Consider the following 20,218-nt stretch of genomic DNA (forward strand, 5'->3'; position numbering starts at 1 on the left):
GATGTGATGATAGTTGGTTTGTTTGAGCGTTAGCTGTGTGTGACGAGCTTTAATCTGTGCAGATTATGTCTGAGATTATGTAGAGCTCTTAAAAACACTACTAAAAACTTTATTTATTTGATGATTTGTTTTTATTTAGTTTTTGTTTTAAACTGAGTTCTCAGTCGTCCTTTTTGTTTTGTAATTTATTATATTTTATTTTCTGCTTTATAACTAAATTTGACTTGAGGTTAGTGGCGATGAACAGGGCAAAGAGGTGGTGTTGGGGCTCCCCCTTGTGGCAGGACTGTGTGGTGCACACGTTTGACTCAGTGAGGTCTGATTAGAACCAGGATTGCGTTGAGTTAATGTGGCGGCCATGTTTGAGAGCGTGGTGATTGAACTGGGTGACATGTGCTAGCTTGTGTTAGCTTGTGTTAGCTTGTGCTTGGATGACGTTACTGCGTTGGCGTCTGAGGAGCAGCCGTGGTTGAAGACCTGGTCCTGGTGATGTGGTTAGTTTGACATGCGTCGCATGGAGTTCTCTGGGTTGAGGGAAAACTCTTCATGTCTTCACCCTGCACCAAGGTTCTTCAGCCCCGGTCTTCAGGGAACTCAGCCCTATCACATCCGAGATGTTGCACTAGCGTCAAACACCTGTTCATCTGGTTCAAGTGTTTTTGGAGCGTGTGTGTGTGTGTGTGTGTGTGTGTGTGTGTGTGTGTGTGTGTGTGTGTGTGTGTGTGTGTGTGAGGCTGACAAACTGGACTTGCAACTCACTCCGCGACTTGTTTCCTTCAGATCAACATGGCTGACACACACAGGCCGAGCAGGAAGGTGAGTCTCACACACACACACACACACACACACACACACACACACTGAACTCTCTCACTGTTACCGTGTGTGTGTGTGTGTGTGTGTGTGTGTGTGTGTGTCGTTCGCAGTGAAACTTTCTTTTCTGAAGCTCCTCAGGTGATCGATCAGGAGGGAGGCTACAACTTCCTGAAAGGGTTAACAAAATAAAAGCCTGAGTATTGTAAACACATTCACAGGCGTGTTTACAATGCTCAGGCTTTTATTTTGTTAACGCCCCCTCAGTACAAACCCGGAAGCAAGGACTTTTATTTTTTGTAATTTTTTTTAAAGACAGATTAACAAATTAAAACAACAGCCATTTTGTTTTTGTTTCTTTAGAAATGGAGTGTTCCACAGAGGGGTGTGTCTGGTGGAAGTAAAGAGGGCGTGGCCTCACCTGAACGAGACACTCAGCGGAATTTGGTAACATCATCGACACAGAACTGTACGAAGCTCCGGAGGTGACATCTGTCGGGGGAAAAAAAACATGTTAGCCGGTTAGGTTAGCCAAGGTAGCTAAGTCAGAGTTGGCGATCACCGTTTAGCTAACTCGCTAAATATTATTAGACGTAGAATCTAGGTAAGCAAAGGAAGCTAAGTAGGAGTTGGTGATCACAATTTAGCTAACTAGCAAAATATTATTAGCCGTAGAAGCTAGGTTAGCAAAGGAAGCTAAGACGGATTTGGTGATCACAATTCAGCTAACTAGCAAAATATTATTAGCTTCAGAAGCTGGGTTAGCAAAGGAAGCTTTGTCAGAGTTGTTTATGAGAATCACAGTTTAGCTAAGTAGCTAAACATTATTATCTTTAGAAGCTAGTTAGCAAAGGAAGCTAAGTCAGACTTGATGAACAGGCTTTCGCTAACATTAGCTGAACCTTATTAGCTTTAGAAGCTAGTTAGCAAAGGCTTTTGCTAACATTAGCAAAATATTATTAGTCGTAGAAGCTAGGTTAGCAAAGGAAGATAAGTCAGTGTTGATGAACAGGCTTTCACTAACATTAGAAAATATTATTAGCCATAGAAGCTAGGTTAGCAAAGGAAGCTAAGTCAGAGTTGGTGATCACAGTTCAGCTAGCTAGCTAAATATGTTTAGCCGCAGAATCTAGGTTGGCAAAGGTAGCTAAGTCAGAGTTGATCAACAGGATTTAGCTAACATTAGCAAAATATTATTAGCCGTAGTAGCTAGGTTAGCAAAGGAAGCTAATTCAGACTTGATGAACAGGCTTTCGCTAACATTAGCTGAACCTTATTAGCTGTAGAAGCTAGTTAGCAAAGGCTTTCGCTAACATTAGAAAATATTATTAGCCGTAGAAGCTGGGTTAGCAAAGGAAGCTATGTCAGAGTTCTTGATTAGAATCACAGCTTAGCTAACTAGCTAAACATTATTAGCTTCAGAAGCTAGTTAGCAAAGGAAGCTAATTCAGACTTGATGAACAGGCTTTCGCTAACATTAGCTGAACCTTATTAGCTGTAGAAGCTAGTTAGCAAAGGCTTTCGCTAACATTAGAAAATATTATTAGCCGTAGAAGCTGGGTTAGCAAAGGAAGCTATGTCAGAGTTCTTGATTAGAATCACAGCTTAGCTAACTAGCTAAACATTATTAGCTTCAGAAGCTAGTTAGCAAAGGAAGCTAAGTCAGTGTTGATGAACAGTCTTTCACTAACATTAGCAAAATATTATTAGCCATAGAAGCTAGGTTAGCAAAGGAAGCTAAGTCAGAGTTGGTGATCACAGTTCAGCTAGCTAGCTAAATATGTTTAGCCGCAGAATCTAGGTTGGCAAAGGTAGCTAAGTCAGAGTTGATCAACAGGCTTTCACTAACATTAGCAAAATATTATTAGCTGTAGAAGCTACGTTAGCAAAGGTAGCTAAGTCAGAGTTGTTGATCTGGATCAGGGTTTAGCTAACATTTGCCATACATTTCGAATGACGCATGCGAACTTGTGTGTGTGCAGGTAGTTCCTTTCAGAGGTCACATCGAAGATGGAATGCGGCCGGGGAAGAAACTTGTCGTCGTGGGAATTGTGGATTCACATCCTGACAGGTGAGTCCAACGTTAGCCACATTTTTATCGTTGATCCATTTATTCCCGTCGTTAGAAACACAAACAAAAGTCAAAGTGAACATTTAACGTTTGTCAGGTTCTACGTCGCCGTGACGTGTGGACGCGGGACGTCCACGGAGGCGCCGCCTGACGTGGCCCTGGAGGTCTGCGTTCGCTTCAGCGATCGTCAGATCCTGCGCAGGGCCTGCGTGTCCGGATCCTGGGGAGACTCGGAGCGAGCCGTCCCCTTCTTCCCCTTCATCCAAGGCCAGCCGTTCAAGGTACGTTTTTTACGTACGCACGCATTAGATCACATTTATAACTCACTCACTCTCCCGCACCAAAGCCCATAAAGAAAATCAGCCATTTTAACATCACAGTTTATCTAACTAGCTAAATATTACGAGCCGTAGAAACGAGATTAGCGAAGGCAGCTAAGTCAGGGTTGTTGATCAGAATCACACTTCAGCTAACTAGCAACATATTATTAGCTTTAGAAGCAAGGTTAGCATAGGAAGCCTGGTCAGAGTTGTTGATCAGAATCACAGTTTAGCTAACTTGCAAATATTAGCTTTAGAAGCTAGTTAGCAAAGGACGCAAAGTCAGAGTTGATGAACAAGATTTAGCTAACATTAGCAAAAGTATTATTAGATGTAGATGCTAGGTTAGCAAAGGTAGCTAAGTAAGTGTTGTTGATCAGAATCACCGTTTATCTAACTTGAAAAATATTCTTAGCTTTAGAAGCTAGTTAGCAAAGGGAGATGAGTTGGTGATCACAGTATAGCTAACTAGCAAAAATATTATTCGCTTTAAGAGCTAGGTTAGCAAAGGAAGCTAAGTCAGAGTTGTTGATCGGAATCACAGTTTAGCTAAGTACAAAATATTATTAGCTTTAGAAGCTAGGTTACCAACTGAAGCTAAGTCAGAGTTGATGAACAGGATTTAGCTAACATGAGCAAAAATATTATTAGATGTTGAAGCTAGGTTAGCAAAGGTAGTTGTTGATCAGAATCACAGTTAAGCTAACTTGCAATAATCAGCTTTAGAAGCTAGTTAGCAAAGGACGCTAAGTAAGAGTTGGTGATCACAGTTTAGCTAACTGGCAAAATATTATTAGCCGTAGAAGCTAGGTTAGCAAAGGAAGCAAAGTCAGAGTTGTTGATCACAGTTTAGCTAACTAGCAAAACATTCTTAGCTTTTTTGGTGTGGGGAGAGTGAGTGTGTTTTCACTGGTTTCTCTCCCTCGTGGAAGCTGGAGCTTCACTGTGAACACGGCCGGTTCCGTGTGTTCGTGGACGGACAGCGAGTGTTTGACTTCGACCACAGGCTGACATCGCTGAGCGACATCGACACGCTGTGGATCAGAGGAAGCGTCAGCGTCACTAAACTGGCCTGAAGAGCTGAGCTGCAGTCTGATCTGAGACCAGCCCACGACAACTGTCCTGTATATACTGTGTCGCCCTTTCAAAATAAAATGTACAGCTATTCTGATCATTTCCCCCCCTATTCTTTGTCATTTTACTTTAAAACTATGTCCTCTCACTCTCCCACACCAAACACCATAGAGAAAATCAGCGTGAAACATTCCTGCAATGCACTCTTTTGTCCACAAGGTGGCAGCATACAAATAAATTTAACACACACACACACACACACAACTAGTTCAAATTAGAGGTGGATTATTGTAAAAAAAACTATTATAAAAAATATTATTAGCTTTAGAAGCTAGGTTAGCAAAGCAAGCTAAGTCAGAGTTGATGAACGGGATTTAGCTAACATTAGCAACAATATTATTAGATGGAGAAGCTAGGTTAGCAAAGGTAGCAAAGTCAGAGTTGTTGATCAGAATCACAGTTTAGCTAACGTGCAAATATTAGCGTTAGAAGCTAGTTAGCAAAGGACACTAAGTCAGAGTTGATGAACAGGATTTAGCTAACATTAGCCTGAAAATTTCACCTAAGTCCTAAATTTTAATCCCAACTTCAACGATTCGTCTTTTTTTGTTTTGTTTTTTAAAGGACAAATACAAACAATGTTGTTGTTGTTGTTGTTGTTGCCTCCAAACGTCTTCAGTTTCACAGCGATGCTCTTCATCAATAATACATCACAGCTACAGTTCACTGACCCGCGTCACTGTGTGTGTGTGTGTGTGTGTGTGTGTGTGTGTGTGTGTGTGTGTGTGTGTGTGTGTGTGTGTGTGTGTGTGTGTGTGTGTGTGTGTGTGTGTGTGTGTGTGTGTGTGTGTGTGTGTGTGGTCTCATGTGAACTGGAGTCTCCATAAAACACTGTTTCCTATAAATTTCCGACGTGAAAGCTAACTAAAGGTACACGTCTGGCGCCGCTAACGCTCACATCAACGATAAACGCTGCAGAAACAAACGGTCACTCGTAAAATAATTCGTCACGTACCTGAAGCGAGGTTTTTTTGGTCAGAACCGAGGTTTGTTTAACAGCAAGGCGTTAAAAGCTGTGTTAGCTAAGCTAGCCAAGCTGCAACTGGAGATGACAGCGGTTTGGCATGTTACCTCTATATTATTAGCTGTGAAAGCAAAGTTAGCTAGAGCTTGTGAAAAGGACGTGTTAGCTAACATAAAGCGTTAATAGCTTTTTAAAAAATACACATTTTTAGCCAAACAAGCTATGTTAGCTGAGACAGTGCTGTTGACAAAGATGGTTAAGCTAACATAATGCATTATTAGCTTTAAAAAAGTACACATTTTAGCCAAACAAGCTATGTTAGCTGAGGCAGTGCTGTCGACAAAGATGGTTTAGCTAACATAATGCATTATTAGCTTTAAAAAAAAATAAACATATTTAGCCAAACAAGCTGTTAGCTGAGTCAGAGCTCGTAAAAAGTAAGTGTTAGCTAACATAATGCATCATTAGCTATACAAACATTGAAAAATCCACTTCTGTATTCTTTAAAAAAACATGTTTTATCAATGTTTATTTGTGCCAATAAACAAATTATTCAAACATTTGAAAAAACCAACACTTTTTTCCTTAATTAATTCAAAAACTTATATATTTGACAAAGTTATAAAAATACAAAATTAAACACATCAGGAGCCAGTTTTTTTTTCTTTTTGAATAAATTAAAACAAGGAAAGCAAAGTAAAGGACAAACAGCAGGAGAACGTTCTCCATCAATGAGACTTCAAAAACGGGAGATACCAACTGACAAGTGAGCAAATCAAACACACCCTTACTTTGCTTCAACAAAACAACTCCACAGGTTTTAGCTACATCTGTAGTTGTTTAAAGCAGGGTTCCTCAGGGTTCTTCAGAGTTCCTCAGGGTTCCTCAAGGTTCTTCAAGGTTCCTCAAGGTTCTTCAGGGTACCTCAAGGTTCTTCATGGTTCCTCGGGGTTCCTCAGAGTTCCTCAGGGTTCTTCTGGGTTCCTCAAGGTTCTTCGGGGTTCCTCAGGGTTACTCAAAGTTCCTCAAGGTTCAGGGCTCTCAAGGTTCTTCAGGGTTCCTCAGAGTTCCTCAGAGTTCCTCAAGGTTCTCTATGGTTCCTCAGGGTTCCTCAAGGTTCTTCATGGTTCCTCAGGGTTCCTCAAGGTTCTTCATGGTTCCTCTGGGTTCCTCAGAGTTCCTCAGAGTTCCTCAGGGTTCCTCAGCTCAAACACACCTGATTCAAATAAATGGGTCATTCTGAGGCTGACCGTGAGGACAGAGGTTCCCCAGGACCAGGATTGAGAAACCCTGCTTTAAACTACAGTCAAATTCACACGTTCACGAGCTTCTGTCTCGTCCACTTCAGTAGAAACCGTCTCTAATCGTCTGCAGGAGACGGCAGAGGATCTGCAGCAGCTCAGTGACACCAGCCACCAGGGTCAGGAGGTCAGCTGGTGTTCATGTCCTCAAGACCGTCCTCGTCCAGCAGAGAGAAGACCAGAGGTCAGAGGTCAGAGGTCAGAGGTCAGAGGTCCACAGGCTTCACTTCCTCACAAAGACAAACCTCTAGAAGGATTTCCATCGGATGGCAGAGAGGATGGTGTGGATGAAGTAGAGCAGAGTCGCCACGTATGAGAAGACCTGAAGACACAAAGACACACAACGTGTGAGAAGACCTGAAGACACAGAGACACACAACGTACGAGAAGACCTGAAGACACAAAGACACACAACGTTTGAGAAGACCTGAAGACACAAAGACACACAACGTGTGAGAAGACCTGAAGACACAGAGACACACAACGTACGAGAAGACCTGAAGACACAAAGACACACAACGTTTGAGAAGACCTGAAGACACAAAGACACACAACGTGTGAGAAGACCTGAAGACACAAAGACACACAACGTACGAGAAGACCTGAAGACACAGAGACACACAACGTACGAGAAGACCTGAAGACACAAAGACACACAACGTCAGTGGGAAGAAAAAGAAGAACCTGAGGACGGTGAAGATCAAACACAAAACATCAGGAAACACATACAACACAACCACAAAGACACAACACAACTAAAAAGACACAACTACAAAGACACAACACAACTACAAAGACACAAAGCGAGGAGTTGTGTGTCCTCACCACAGCAGAAATGTCCAGCTGATAGTTTTGGAAGTCGTTGTCGTCGTTCATGTCCAGAGTCACTTTAGCCAAAGACACTGAAGCGCTGAGGTAGAAGAAGGTGGCGACGCCATGGAAGATGAAGTCCTGATGATAGATAGATAGATAGATAGATAGATAGATAGATAGATAGATAGATAGATAGATAGATAGATAGATAGATAGATAGAGTCGATAAAAACACACATCCTGTTTCATTTCAAACTGTTTCCTGTTGCCACGGTGACAGCGATGACTCACGGCCGCTGCCCAGCTGCTCTTGTTCTGGTGCCCCCCGCAGGCGAACACCAGCAACCAGATGAAGGTCACGAAGAAGCAGAAGACGGACACGAACATGACCCAGCCCTGAGGGTTGTGCGGCACCACCAGCGTGCACGCCACCAGGATCCACACCAGGCCGCCGAAGATCTGCGGGGACAGAGAAATTCCGTTCAAATCCGATGAGTTTTGACGGAGATATCGTCGTTTTATTTCGCCGTTTCGCCCGTTTAAAACAAATGGGGATTTCTGGAAAGTTTGACCGTTTTTGTGACGTCATCCGTGGGTAGATTTTTCCCAAAATTCAGTGGGAACATAGTCGGACCGTCGCCTACCCATCGCGAAAAATTCAGATTGATTTGTCAAAAAAAAAAAAAAAAAAAAAAAAATTTGCTAAACTTCATGCAGCTGAAAACTTAACACAAAACCTGCTGAACTGTCCCTTTAAAGTCGCTGCTGGTTATTTTGTAACAAGGCGTCCCTGCCTTTGTTCACTCTACACCTGTGATGATGGACAGGCTGCATTATTCATGGAGCCCCGCCCACCTCCACCTGCTGCCATCACACACACACACACACATATATACACACACACGCATATAAATATGTGTATAATTAAGAAATGTGATGAAACTCGAATTAAAATTTAAACACACTAACTCGCCTCATGTGTCCACACCGCGCGTAAGAGCGTGCCGTAAAAGCGTCCCAGCCGCCCGTTAAATGTTCCCACCGTGCCTGATTACACACACCGTGCGTAAAACTACGTTAAAGTGTCGCCATCGCGCGTAAAAGTGTCCACATCGCTCGTACAAATTCTCACACCGCGCGTAAAAGTGTCCACACCGCGTAAAAGTGACCACATCGCTCGTAAAAATGCCCACACCGTGCGTAAAATGCCCACACCGCGCGTAAAAGTGTCCCCATCGCGCGTAAAAGTGTCCCCATCGCGCGTAAAAGTGTCCCCATCGCTCTGAAAAATGCCCATATCGTGCGTAAAAATGCCCACATCGTGCGTAAATCTTCCTCGCTTGTATGAAACCTCTGCATCTACCGCTTATTACCAGTTCTGGCACGTAGAGGATGTCGGGAATGGTCGTGCATATTCCACAGCCGCTCGGGAGGTTGCCCAGGGTGGCGGTGTTGGAGGCCATCGTGCCGCCGCTGATCACACTGACGCTCCGGAGTCACAGCTGCTGCAGTTTAAACCAGAAGGAGACGAGCGGAAAACCCGGAATCCTCCATCGGCGCGTTGCGCACAGAGAGAAGCTGCTGACGGTTAGAGTGTGTGACGGAGTCTCAGCGTGAAACAGACACTTATCAATGTTTGACCGCGCGGCCTGAGTGACTCATCCATCACCATGGCAACCAGCGGCGGCTCCGCGCTGCTCATCATCAACAACAACAACAACAACAACAACAACAACAACAACAGGAAACTCAGTAGAAACAGTTTCCATCGATGTTTCTGTAGTTTTAGCTGCTTGTGATAAAGAAAAAGAACTGATTTTCTCTATGGGCTTTGGTGTGGGAGAGTGAGTGGTTTCAAAGCTAAACAAACTCTAAGTAGATGTTGGAAAGTAGATTTCAGAACTTAAGGTAAATTCTGGAAGTTTAAGTAGATTTTGGAAGTTTAAGTAGATTTTGGAAGTTTAAGTAGATTTTAGAGTGAGTGGTTTGACTTGGACAACTTCCATTTTGCGGGGAAACCAAAGACCAAGGTTTCTTGCGGCTTTTGTAAAGACAAAGGTTTTGTTTGAGGTTTTGTCCTGGTCTTGTTGGACACACACACACACACACACACACGCACACACACACAGGGAGTAGGTTTCCCGAGCAGGAGGATACAGTGACAGCTTCGGGAAACCAGATCCGTCTCAGCGATTATCTGAGGTGTTTGTCCGACAGCTCGCCCGCTCGGCTACGCTGAGCTGCCAAACGAGAAGCTCGCTGTTGCCGTGACGATGTTGTTTACGCTGGTTACAGGTGTGAAGGACACACACACACACACACACTGACTGTCCACAGTTCATGAACAGAAAATAATCAGATGGTACGAGATAAATCTGTGAAGATTTGAAAAGAATTCACATTTTCTTAGCTACACTTGGACCCAGAGGTACTTCCTGGATCTGTCTAGAACCTTAAATCGTAATCTGGATTCGATTGGGACGAAACTTGGCCCGATCTTGGAGCGTCTGGTTCTGTCCACACATAAGAAATTTCGATCAAATCCGACGAGTTTTGACAGAGATATGAGTTGTTGTTGTCGTCGTTTTGCCCGTTATAAGAAATGGGTATTTCTTGAAAACTGGATACATTTTGTGACGTCATCCGTGGGCGGATTCATGCCAAAATGGAACGGGTCCATACTTGGGCGATCACCTACCCGTCACCAAAAATTCAGGCCGATCCGTCAGAATGGGTGCGTAATATCGTATATACAGTGTGTATCAATGGCCAGGGTCTTTACGGGCTCAGGCCCCGCCCACCTGTCGACTGTAAAGGTTCCAGGGTTCGGTTTCTTCAAAGTGATGAAACGTGAGTCGCAGGTAAATCCCTGGTTTCCTCCATTGTCCCGTTCACCGTGTTATCAGGTAATGGGCGGACCGCCCGGGGAGACGCCGTTATCTAATCTTTAGGTCAATCAGCAGAGCCCGAGCGCCCGCGATGAATCATTCATGATGCGGTGACAAAATGGATCAACGCGACCTTTGCGTTCCGCAAGAACCCACAAGAAATCCTCCGGAAAGACCTCCATGGACCTCTTAAAGGACCTGAAAAGGACCTCTACAACCTCCTTAAAGGCCACCGCACCCATTCAAACACCCATTGGAAACCTTCTCAAAGACTAGAACTTCTTTAAAGGTCCACTAAGACCTACAAAGACCCGACAGCAAGAAACATTCTGAAAGAACACCAATTGAAAACTCGGAAGGATCTTCATAACCTCCTTAAAGAGCACTAGAACCATGTGATAGACCACTGAAGCCTCCTCAGACATCCACAGAATATATTCATTGACCATAAGACCATGAAAAGGGACTTCCAGAACCTTCACTGTTACCATCAGAACCTCATACCGGAACCTAAAACCTTCTTTAGAACATCTCCATAATCGGTGAACACCTAAGGCCCAACACAACCTCCTTGAAGGCCACCAGACCCATTTGAACACGCACTAGAAACCTTCTGAAAGGCTAGAACTTTATTAAAGATCCACTCAAGTACCCAGAGTCCAAGTAGAATCTTCTCAATAACAAGTATAATCTCCTGAAACGTCCAAAATTACACGTAGAACGTTTTGAACACCAACTGAAAACTCGGAAGGATCTTCATAACCTCCTTAAAGACTCAAGGGCGTAACTTTGTGTACTTTAGGTGAACGTCACATCCGTTTAGCTGTTTGAATTAGCTGCCGTGGCTCGCTTGGGTTCAAGAACCAGGAAGCCATGTAGGAGGAGTAGAAGGTTCTAGCAGTTATTGAGCGTGTGCAGTGCGGAATCAAAGCGCACTTTGCATCAAAGCAGTTGTCATCAAAGCTTCGTAGACCAAAGCACTTTTTTTGTATATAGCTAGCTTGATGTCATCGCGATTTGAAGGAACAGTTTGAGGAATTCAACCTTTGTGCAGCGGAGCCCAAACTCCCACCGGTTCACCGCATTGACGCAGATTGACCCCTCCTTCGCCACCGTGAGGCGCCACTCGGGCCGTTTCATCGATGCCTCGATGGAAAGCGTTGGTCGGACGGCACCTGCGATGGTCCAGCGCCCTCACGCAGGCCCTGACGGTGTCGGCGGTCACGTTCTGCGTCGTCCTCCCTCTGTGCTGCCACCAGCTGCTCTACTCCTACTTCTTCATCAAGTCCATGTACCTGGACACCATGAGCGAGGACGTCCTGCAGGCCAGCCTCACCCGAGGTCAGGAGGCGATGCGCTTCTGGAAGAGTGCGAGGACGCTGGCGGCGGCGGCAGCGGCGTCCGGACACGGCGAGCGTCCTGAGCTGCTGGTCACCGTGGTGACGGTCCAGCGCAAGGAAGCGCGGGACTTCCACTACCTGCTGCGGGTGATGCGGCGGCTGAGGGACATCGCGGACGGCGCGGAGGTGCTGGTCTGCGACGTGGAACGCGGTCCCCAGGAAAACCAGGACGCCAAGCTGCTGGAGGCCCACTTCAGGGTGATCCGGCGCTCCCCGCGGGAGCAGGAGCAGGAGGGCGCCCTCCGGTGGCTCAACACCTTCGAGAAGGAGAAACGGGATTACGTGTTCTGTCTGCGCAAGGGATGGGAGCTGGCGAGGCCCAAGAACGTGGTGGTGCTGGAGGACGACGCTTTGCCCAGACCGGATTTCTTCGCAGTCGTGAAGGACCTTTTGTCGCGCGGCTTCGCCCGTCAGAGTCTTTACGTCAAACTCTATCACCCCGAACGGCTGCAGCGCTACTTGAACCCGGAGCCTTACCGCATCCTCGAGTGGGCGGGGCTCGGGCTGGTCGCAGCGACCGCCCTCCTCCTCGCCCTCGCTTACTGGAACCCGCTCTCGCTCTCCTTCACCCTGTCACTCGGCCACCTCCTCTTCTTCACGCTCTACTTCATGGCAGCCGCGGAGCTGCTGGGTCGGCACTATCTCCTGGAGGTGCGTCGGCTTTCCCCGCAGCTCTACGCCGTCTCGCCGGCCACCGAGTGCTGCACGCCGGCCATGCTCTACCCCGGCAACGCCTCGCTCAGGGTCGCCCAGTATCTGGACGGCTCGTTCTGCGCCAAAGGCAACGGCAAAGACCTGGTTCTGTATCACATGGCGAGGACGGTCCCCGGGGAGAGGGGTCACAGCGTGGAACCCAACCTTGTCGCCCACATCGGGGCCTTTTCCTCGGTCAGGTCCAATTCACCGAGACCCAGACTCCTCTGACAGAAACCAGAGAAGCCGGATCGGGTCGTTCTCTGCCGAGATAAGAGATTGAACTGTACCTACCTGTGTGCTGTGATGTTGAAATCCTTGAGTTTCTCTATGGGCTTTGGTACATAATGCATTATTAGCTATTAAAAACACTGAAAAATCTACTTCTGTATTCTTAAAAAAAACATGTTTTATCAATTTTTATTTGTGCCAATAAACAAACAAATGATTCAAACATTTGAAAACAAACACATTTATTATTATTATTTTATTTTACTCTTAGTATTTTCTACTCTTAGTATTACGGTAGTGGAGCCACAGCCTACTCTTAGTATTACGGTAGTGGAGCTACAGTCTACTGTGTGTATTACGGTAGTGGAGCCACAGTCTACTCTTAGTATTACAGTAGTGGAGCTGCAGTCTACTGTGGGTATTACGGCAGTGGGGATGCAGTCTACTGTGTGTATTACGGTAGTGGAGCTGCAGTCTACTGTAGGTATTACGGTAGCAGAGCTGTGGTCCACTGTGCTGCAGTCTACTCTGGGTATTACGGTAGCGGAGCTGCATTCTAACTGGGGGTATTACGGTAGTGGATTTGCAGTCTACTGTGGGTATTACGGTAGCAGAGCTGCGGTCCACTGTGCCGCGGTCTGCTGGTGGTATTATGGTAGTGGAGCTACAGTCTACTGTGGGTATTACGGTAGTGGGGCTGCAGTCTACTGTGTGTATTACGGTAGTGGAGCTGCAGTCTACTGTGTGTATTACGGTAGTGGGGCTGCAGTCTACTGTGTGTATTACGGTAGTGGAGCTGCAGTCTACTGTGTGTATTACGGTAGTGGGGCTGCAGTCTACTGTGTGTATTACGGTAGTGGGGCTGCAGTCTACTGTGTGTATTACGGTAGTGGGGCTGCAGTCTACTGTGTGTATTACGGTAGTGGGGCTGCAGTCTACTGTGTGTATTACGGCAGTGGGGCTGCAGTCTACTGTGGGTATTACGGTAGTGGAGCCACAGTCTACTCTTAGTATTACGGTAGTGGAGCTGCAGTCTACTGTGGGTATTACGGCAGTGGGGATGCAGTCTACTGTGTGTATTACGGTAGTGGAGCTGCAGTCTACTGTAGGTATTACGGTAGCAGAGCTGTGGTCCACTGTGCTGCAGTCTACTCTGGGTATTACGGTAGCGGAGCTGCATTCTAACTGTGGGTATTACGGTAGTGGATTTGCAGTCTACTGTGGGTATTACGGTAGCAGAGCTGCGGTCCACTGTGCCGCAGTCTGCTGGGGGTATTATGGTAGTGGAGCTACAGTCTACTGTGGGTATTACGGTAGTGGGGCTGCAGTCTACTGTGGGTATTACGGTAGCGGGGCTGTTACCTGAAGAGGTCAACAGTGATGTGTGGACGCGGCAGCTGCTGCCTCAGCTCCGCTCGTGAGTTTTTCCCCTTTACCCTCTTGTTCTTTAGCCTGTAGCTAGCAGCTAGCCTTCCCCGGCCCCCCCGGTTAGCCGCTCCGTTAGCGCCGCGCTAACGGCTCTGAGGCACGTAGGTATATTCGGTGTCACGGCGACCGTGTGCGGACAGAGACAACCGCTGAACCGGAAGCGACGTGTTCGGGCAGCTGGCGCCACATTAAAAGCGAACGATGGACAGAATCCAGCGGTTAGTGACGCGTTTAACGTGTTTAGTGTGTTTCGTGTGTTTTAACGTGACTCGTGTGTGTTTTAGACACACACATATAAAGGTGTAACGTGTCCGTTAAACGTGAAAACTCCGTGTTTCTTCGGCTCGTTTCCTCGTCCGTCGATGACGTCATCAGTTTGGATTTCCTTCGTAAATGCACGTGAATCACCTTAAAAACACCTTTTCCACACACACACACACACAACGTCAGGAAATGGATCAGAGTTTGGGTTAAATGTTCACGTTTAATGTTAATTATTTGTTATAACGTAGCAAATAAACACGTTTTTAAACTTTAAAAGTAGTTGAGGATTAATTTAGTCATCGATCAAACGACAAAGTCGACAGGTAAGTGCATGCTAATCATCCACGATTCGGAATCGATTCGTAAACTTCAAAAATCGACTTTTGAAATAAAAAAAATAAATAAATATATATATATATATTATAATTTTTTTTAAATTACTATTTTGAAAAAAGCACCAGTTTATTTTTGTAACTTCTGTTAGAAAAAGGGCAGCTAGCATAAGCTTTTATTTATGCTAAAGTTATTTTGTTGTACACTGAGTTAGTTTGAATGAATAAATGTTCGCTTTTGTCTTAAGTTTGCCTTTGTGTTACCACGAAATGCGCCCGCTCGTCTTTTAGCTAACTCAACTAGCCTTGTGCTAACCCTTTATTAACTTTGAATGTTTGTTTTTTTAAACACCTGAATCGCTTCACCCCCCGGGGCCTGTTGAACAGAAAAAACGCTAACGCGTTCCCCCGTCAACATCTGACAAAATAATATGTAAGTACCTAACGCGCAGACAAACATCTTTCGCTGTTGACAAATGTTTGTTGACGCCAGTATTTGGCGGATAAATCGTTGCCTCGTTCCACGACTTTGCTTCGATATTGAAGTGCATCACAAATTTTGGACCAAATTTTTTTTTATCCAAATTTTGAACATAGTATAGTATGACGTTTTTGTCAAATGTTGGACCAAATTTTTTCCCCAAAATTTTTTCCCAAAATTTTTTTCCCAAAATTTTTTCCCAAAATTTTTTTCACAAATTTTTTGACAAATTTTGGACAACATAGTATAGTATGACGTTTTTGTCAAATTTTGGACCCAAATTTTTTTTTCAAAAAAATTGTCAAATTTTGGACCACATAGTATTATAAGACGTTTCTGTCAAATTTTGGCAAATTTTGGACGACATAGTATAATGTGACGTTTTTGTCATATCGTCACGCTGGAAAATATGTGCAATAAGTCGCCGAATTGCGTCATTAAGTGCGTGAGAACAAACCCGATTTCTTATAACGTGACGTGTACGTGACTTTTTTTTCACGTTTTTGTACGTTTTTAAAAAAACTCATCTGACTCATAAAATCATTCATTTTGATTTGAAAACAAATAATTGTCCAGTTTTTTAGTAACAAACGCAAGTAACTTCACCTTTAAATGGAATGTTTTCATCGGAAACGTAAAAATCTGAAGCATTTCCGAAGAGCGACGACGCGTTCGTTTGACCTATTTCTATTTGTATCGCGACGCTGCGTTTTGACGACTCGCCGCGATGCTAGCTTCACTCGATTTCATCGCGATTTAAAGGAACGGTTTTTGGAAATTCACGCGATTCCCCAAATTAACCGCGATTTCGGTGATGTTTGCGTGTGTTTTCAAAAGTCATTTTTCAGTTACGTGATGGTGAATGCGAAAAAAATCCTCTCCTCTCTTTAATGCAGCGGAGCCGGAACTCTCGACTCGAGCCGCTCGCCGGTTCATCGCAGTTCACTGACCGGGCAAAACCATGTTGACGCAGAGCCCTCCTTCGCCACCGTGAGTCGCCGCCGGGGGCCGTTTCGTCGATGCCTCGATGGAAGGCGTTGGTCGGCCGGCACCTGCGGTGGTCCAGCGCCGTCGCGCAGGCCCTGACGGTGTCGGCGGTCACGTTCTGCGTCGTCCTCCCTCTGTGCTGCCACCAGCTGCTCTACTCCTACTTCTTCATCAAGTCCATGTACCTGGACTCCATGAGCGAGGACGTCCTGCAGGCCAGCCTCACCCGAGGTCAGGAGGCGATGCGCTTCTGGCAGAGCGCGAGGACGACGACGCCGGCGTCCGGACGTGGCGAGCGTCCTGAGCTGCTGGTCACCGTGGTGACGGTCCAGCGCAAGGAAGGGCGGGACTTCCACTACCTGCTGCAGGTGATGCGGCGGCTGAGGGACATCGCGGACGGCGCGGAGGTGCTGGTCTGCGACGTGGAACGCGGTCCCCAGGAAAACCAGGACGCCAAGCTGCTGGAGGCCCACTTCAGGGTGATCCGGCGCTCCCCGCGGGAGCAGGAGCAGGAGCAGGAGGGCGCCCTCCGGTGGCTCAACACCTTCGAGAAGGAGAAACGGGACTACGTGTTCTGTCTGCGCAAGGGATGGGAGCTGGCGAGGCCCAAGAACGTGGTGGTGCTGGAGGACGACGCTTTGCCCAGACCGGATTTCTTCGCCGTCGTGAAGGACATTCTGTCGCGCAGCTTCGCCCGTCGCAGTCTTTACGTCAAACTCTATCACCCCGAACGGCTGCAGCGCTACTGGAACCCGGAGCCTTACCGCATCCTCGAGTGGGCGGGGCTCGGGCTGGTCGGAGCGACCGCCCTCCTCCTCGCCCTCGCTTACTGGAACCCGCTCTCGCTCTCCTTCACGCTGTCGCTCGGCCACCTCCTCTTCTTCACGCTGTACTTCATGGCGGCCGCGGAGCTGCTGGGTCGGCACTACCTCCTGGAGGTGCGTCGGCTTTCCCCGCAGCTCTACGCCGTCTCGCCGGCCACCGAGTGCTGCACGCCGGCCATGCTCTACCCCGGCAACGCCTCGCTCAGGGTGGCCCAGTATCTGGACGGCTCGTTCTGCGCCAAAGGCAACGCCAAAGACATGGTTCTGTATCACATGGCGAGGACGATCCCCGGGGAGAGGGGTCACAGCGTGGAACCCAACCTCGTCACCCACATCGGGGCCTTTTCCTCGGTCAGGTCCAATCCACCGAGACCCAGACTCCTCTGACAGAAACCAGGGAAGCCGGATCGGGTCGTTCTCTGCCGAGTCACCGCTTCTGTTGGCACAAAGATGAAGGCTTGAACGTCGTCTGCCGTGTTTTCACTGAGCGCAAGGAGGCGCTAACGATGCATAGATCCTCACACAACCACACTGCCTCGAATATAGAATCATGTTTTTAGCGTCAGATCGGGTGTTTACAAAAACAAGGAAGCTAATGTACAAAATGTTGTTGTTTTTTTTTTGTCAAATTTAGGACCTTTTTTTTTTTTCAAAAAATTATCAAATTTTGGACGACATAGTATAGTATGACATTTTTGTCAAATTTTGGACCCAAATTTTTTTTTCAAAAAAATTGTCACATTTTAGACAACATAGTATAGTATGACGTTTTTGTCCAATTTTGGACCAAAAATTTTTTTTTCAAAAAAATGCTAAAATTTTGGACGACATAGTATAGTATGAAGTTTTTGACAAATTTTGGACCAAATTTTTTTTCCCCAAATGTTTGTCAAATTTTGGGCCCAATTTTTTTTTTTTTTTAATTTGTCAAATTTTGGATGACAGTATAATACGACGTTTTTGTCATATCGTCACGCTGGAAAATATGTGCAATAAGTCGCCGAACTGCGTCGGAAAGTGCGCGAGAACAAACCCGATTTCTTGTTACATGACGTGTACGTGACTTTTTTTTTCACATTTGTAAAAAAACGTAGAGCAATACGACGCCGCGACGCGTCGCCACAGTCGCGTGACGGAGAGGTCGCCGTGGCAACAACGTGCCTTTTTTAATGTTTCTGACTCTTATCTGCGACACCTTTTAATATAACCTTTGTTTACGCAACGCCGCGGCGCCACCTGCTGGACTCTTTTTGAACATACAGCCAAAAAAAAATCAAATGACGTTTTTTTTTGCAAATTTAAAAATTGACGCGCAGAAAAAAAGTATTTTGCGTGTCAGTAAGTCAAATGTTGGTTGACGCCAGTATTTGGCGGATAAATCGTTGCCTCGATCCAGGATTTTGTTACGATATTTAAGTGCATTTAAGAATTTACCGACAGAAGCAAAGTAAAACCGTCCGGCCTACGAAAGTTCTCCAGACTGCCACGGAGTTAAAAACTCACTTAATCTGATTAACTGTAGATTATAGATTATTGGTTAAAACGTAGTTGGCAGCAAAAAAATAGCGCAAAATTTTAGATTTTTGCAATTTGTGCTAAATCTTAAATTCAACATTTACGTCGTTTACAGATTTAAAACATGACGGAGCCTTAAAAACATCAATATAAATATATACACATAAAGATGTGGATTTTTGTCGCAAAATTTTGCTAATTGCGTCGTTTCAAATTGCAGATATTTTAACATTTTCATCGTCTTACCGTGATGCTAGTTTCACTCAATGTCATCGCGATTTAAAGGAACAGTTTGGGAAATTCACGTCAAACTTGTGTGCGACGTTCACACGTTCAAAAATTACAAATGCCGTTAAATTAAATTTTAATTTAAACACAAAAGATTTTTGGCGTGAAATTTCACACACTGGACCTTTAAATTAAAGTTCCTCTATATGTGTGTGTGTGTGTGCTGTGGACAACATTAATATATAATATATATATTTGGGTTTGGTTAGAATTTGGTTGTGTTTTTTTTTGACTTATTTAATATTTAAATTTCATTTATTAATCATTAATTTCATTAAAAAATGTAAATTAATTAAATTTGGGGGATTTGTTTGACTGCTGAACAAACGACACTTTGGCAGATTTATTATTTAAAATTCAGATTTTTTTAAATTTAAAATGTAAAATTGACTTTGAATGTGAAGAATCTACTGAACCAAAGATTGCTGAATTATGGGATGTCTGAGAAGATCAAGAATTGTACAATTGTTTTTCTAAAGAGTTGAAAACTGACGACGCGAAAACCAATGTGGAGTTTTGAGCGGAATTGTTTTTGAATTTTTCATTTACATTTACATATAAATATACATATCCACTTCCTGTTTGCACTGCGACGCCTTCACTGTTTTTCTACGTTTAAAACACAATAAAATCACCTGTTTGTCACAAACTTGAGTTTGTTGAGGGTTTTTATAAATCTTTTTTTATTTATTTTTTTATTTTTTTTTAATTGAAACTTTGATTGATGTGCTGTTTTATTTTGAAATCTGGCCCAATCTCCGGTCAATGTTTGCGATATTTGACCCCTGCTGGACACTTCCTGTAATCACGTTTTCAAATTATTTCTTATTTTGGTCAAATTAAAACTGCAGCCATTTTGATTTGAAGAAACTCAACATTTAAAAAAAAATTTTTTTTTTATTTTTTTTACAGATTTTTATGAAGAAATGTGTTTTTAATTTTAGGCGGAATTTTCCTTTAATTTGTCTTTCACGTCATTTTTCTTCTTCGGGGTCTTTGAACGTCTCCTCCTCTTCTTCTACTCCGTTTCCGTTATTGCTGACGAGTCACATGACAGCCTCGTGGTGCCTTCACTGTCTGAAGAGAAAGTAGGAAAAAGTAAAGGCGAAGTAAGCTCGCGCAGAAAACTGCTATTTTACGTTTTGGTTTTTTTGGTTTTTTTTGAAATTTTTGTTAATTTTAAAATAAAAAGTGAAGTGTGAAATTAATCTTAACATGTCAGGGGATTAGGAGATTACAAACACATACTCTAACTTTATTAAAAAGCATATATTAACATACGTAAAATGTGAAATATAAATGTTATATAAATTAAATTTGTAGAGCACTTTGTGCTACGTTTTATAATGTATGAAAAGTGCTATATGATATTAATAAAGTTATTATTATACATATGTTGTTATTTTTTTAAAAAGTAATTTATCTTTATTTTATTTTTTCCAGTGAATTGTGTTGATTTAGCTGTTGCACA

At 44.5% G+C, this 20,218-nt stretch overlaps 4 protein-coding genes across 6 annotated transcripts; 3 read left to right on the forward strand and 1 right to left on the reverse strand.

The window, feature by feature from the left end:
* The first annotated feature begins 439 nt into the window (after nt 1–439).
* LOC310940818 (galectin-related protein-like) lies at nt 440–4,315 on the forward strand. 2 transcript variants are annotated; one of them, XM_083905836.1, is made up of 6 exons: nt 440–816; nt 927–954; nt 1,177–1,260; nt 2,796–2,884; nt 2,982–3,165; nt 4,137–4,315. In XM_083905836.1, exons 1-6 carry the CDS (start codon nt 506–508, stop codon nt 4,278–4,280), a joined length of 840 nt encoding a protein of 279 aa, XP_083761962.1. In that variant the 5' UTR covers nt 440–505; the 3' UTR covers nt 4,281–4,315. The 2 variants fall into 2 exon arrangements, with proteins under 2 accessions (XP_083761962.1, XP_083761963.1); XM_083905837.1 differs by lacking the exon at nt 927–954 and having other exon boundaries at nt 675–816.
* Nucleotides 4,316–6,850: 2,535 nt separating this feature from the next.
* Nucleotides 6,851–8,879, reverse strand: LOC310940820 (myelin and lymphocyte protein-like; the record flags this gene model as incomplete). Its single annotated transcript, XM_083905839.1, has 4 exons — nt 6,851–6,925; nt 7,429–7,554; nt 7,708–7,875; nt 8,790–8,879. 4 exons carry the CDS (start codon nt 8,877–8,879, stop codon nt 6,851–6,853), a joined length of 459 nt encoding a protein of 152 aa, XP_083761965.1.
* Nucleotides 8,880–11,446: 2,567 nt separating this feature from the next.
* Nucleotides 11,447–12,628, forward strand: LOC310940815 (post-GPI attachment to proteins factor 4-like; the record flags this gene model as incomplete). The annotated part of the gene is made up of 1 exon (XM_083905831.1): nt 11,447–12,628. One exon carries the CDS (start codon nt 11,447–11,449, stop codon nt 12,626–12,628), a length of 1,182 nt encoding a protein of 393 aa, XP_083761957.1.
* A 1,350-nt stretch (nt 12,629–13,978) lies between these two features.
* Nucleotides 13,979–17,462, forward strand: pgap4 (post-GPI attachment to proteins GalNAc transferase 4). 2 transcript variants are annotated; one of them, XM_083905832.1, is made up of 2 exons: nt 13,979–14,045; nt 16,030–17,462. In XM_083905832.1, the coding sequence occupies exon 2, from the start codon at nt 16,153–16,155 to the stop codon at nt 17,329–17,331; it is 1,179 nt and encodes a 392-aa protein (XP_083761958.1). In that variant the 5' UTR covers nt 13,979–14,045; nt 16,030–16,152; the 3' UTR covers nt 17,332–17,462. The 2 variants fall into 2 exon arrangements, with proteins under 2 accessions (XP_083761958.1, XP_083761959.1); XM_083905833.1 differs by lacking the exon at nt 13,979–14,045 and adding an exon at nt 15,050–15,085.
* The last annotated feature ends 2,756 nt before the right edge of the window (nt 17,463–20,218 follow it).

This window comes from Microchirus variegatus, assembly GCF_963457635.1.
Source record: "Microchirus variegatus genome assembly, chromosome: 19".
Taxonomy (NCBI): domain Eukaryota; kingdom Metazoa; phylum Chordata; class Actinopteri; order Pleuronectiformes; family Soleidae; genus Microchirus; species Microchirus variegatus.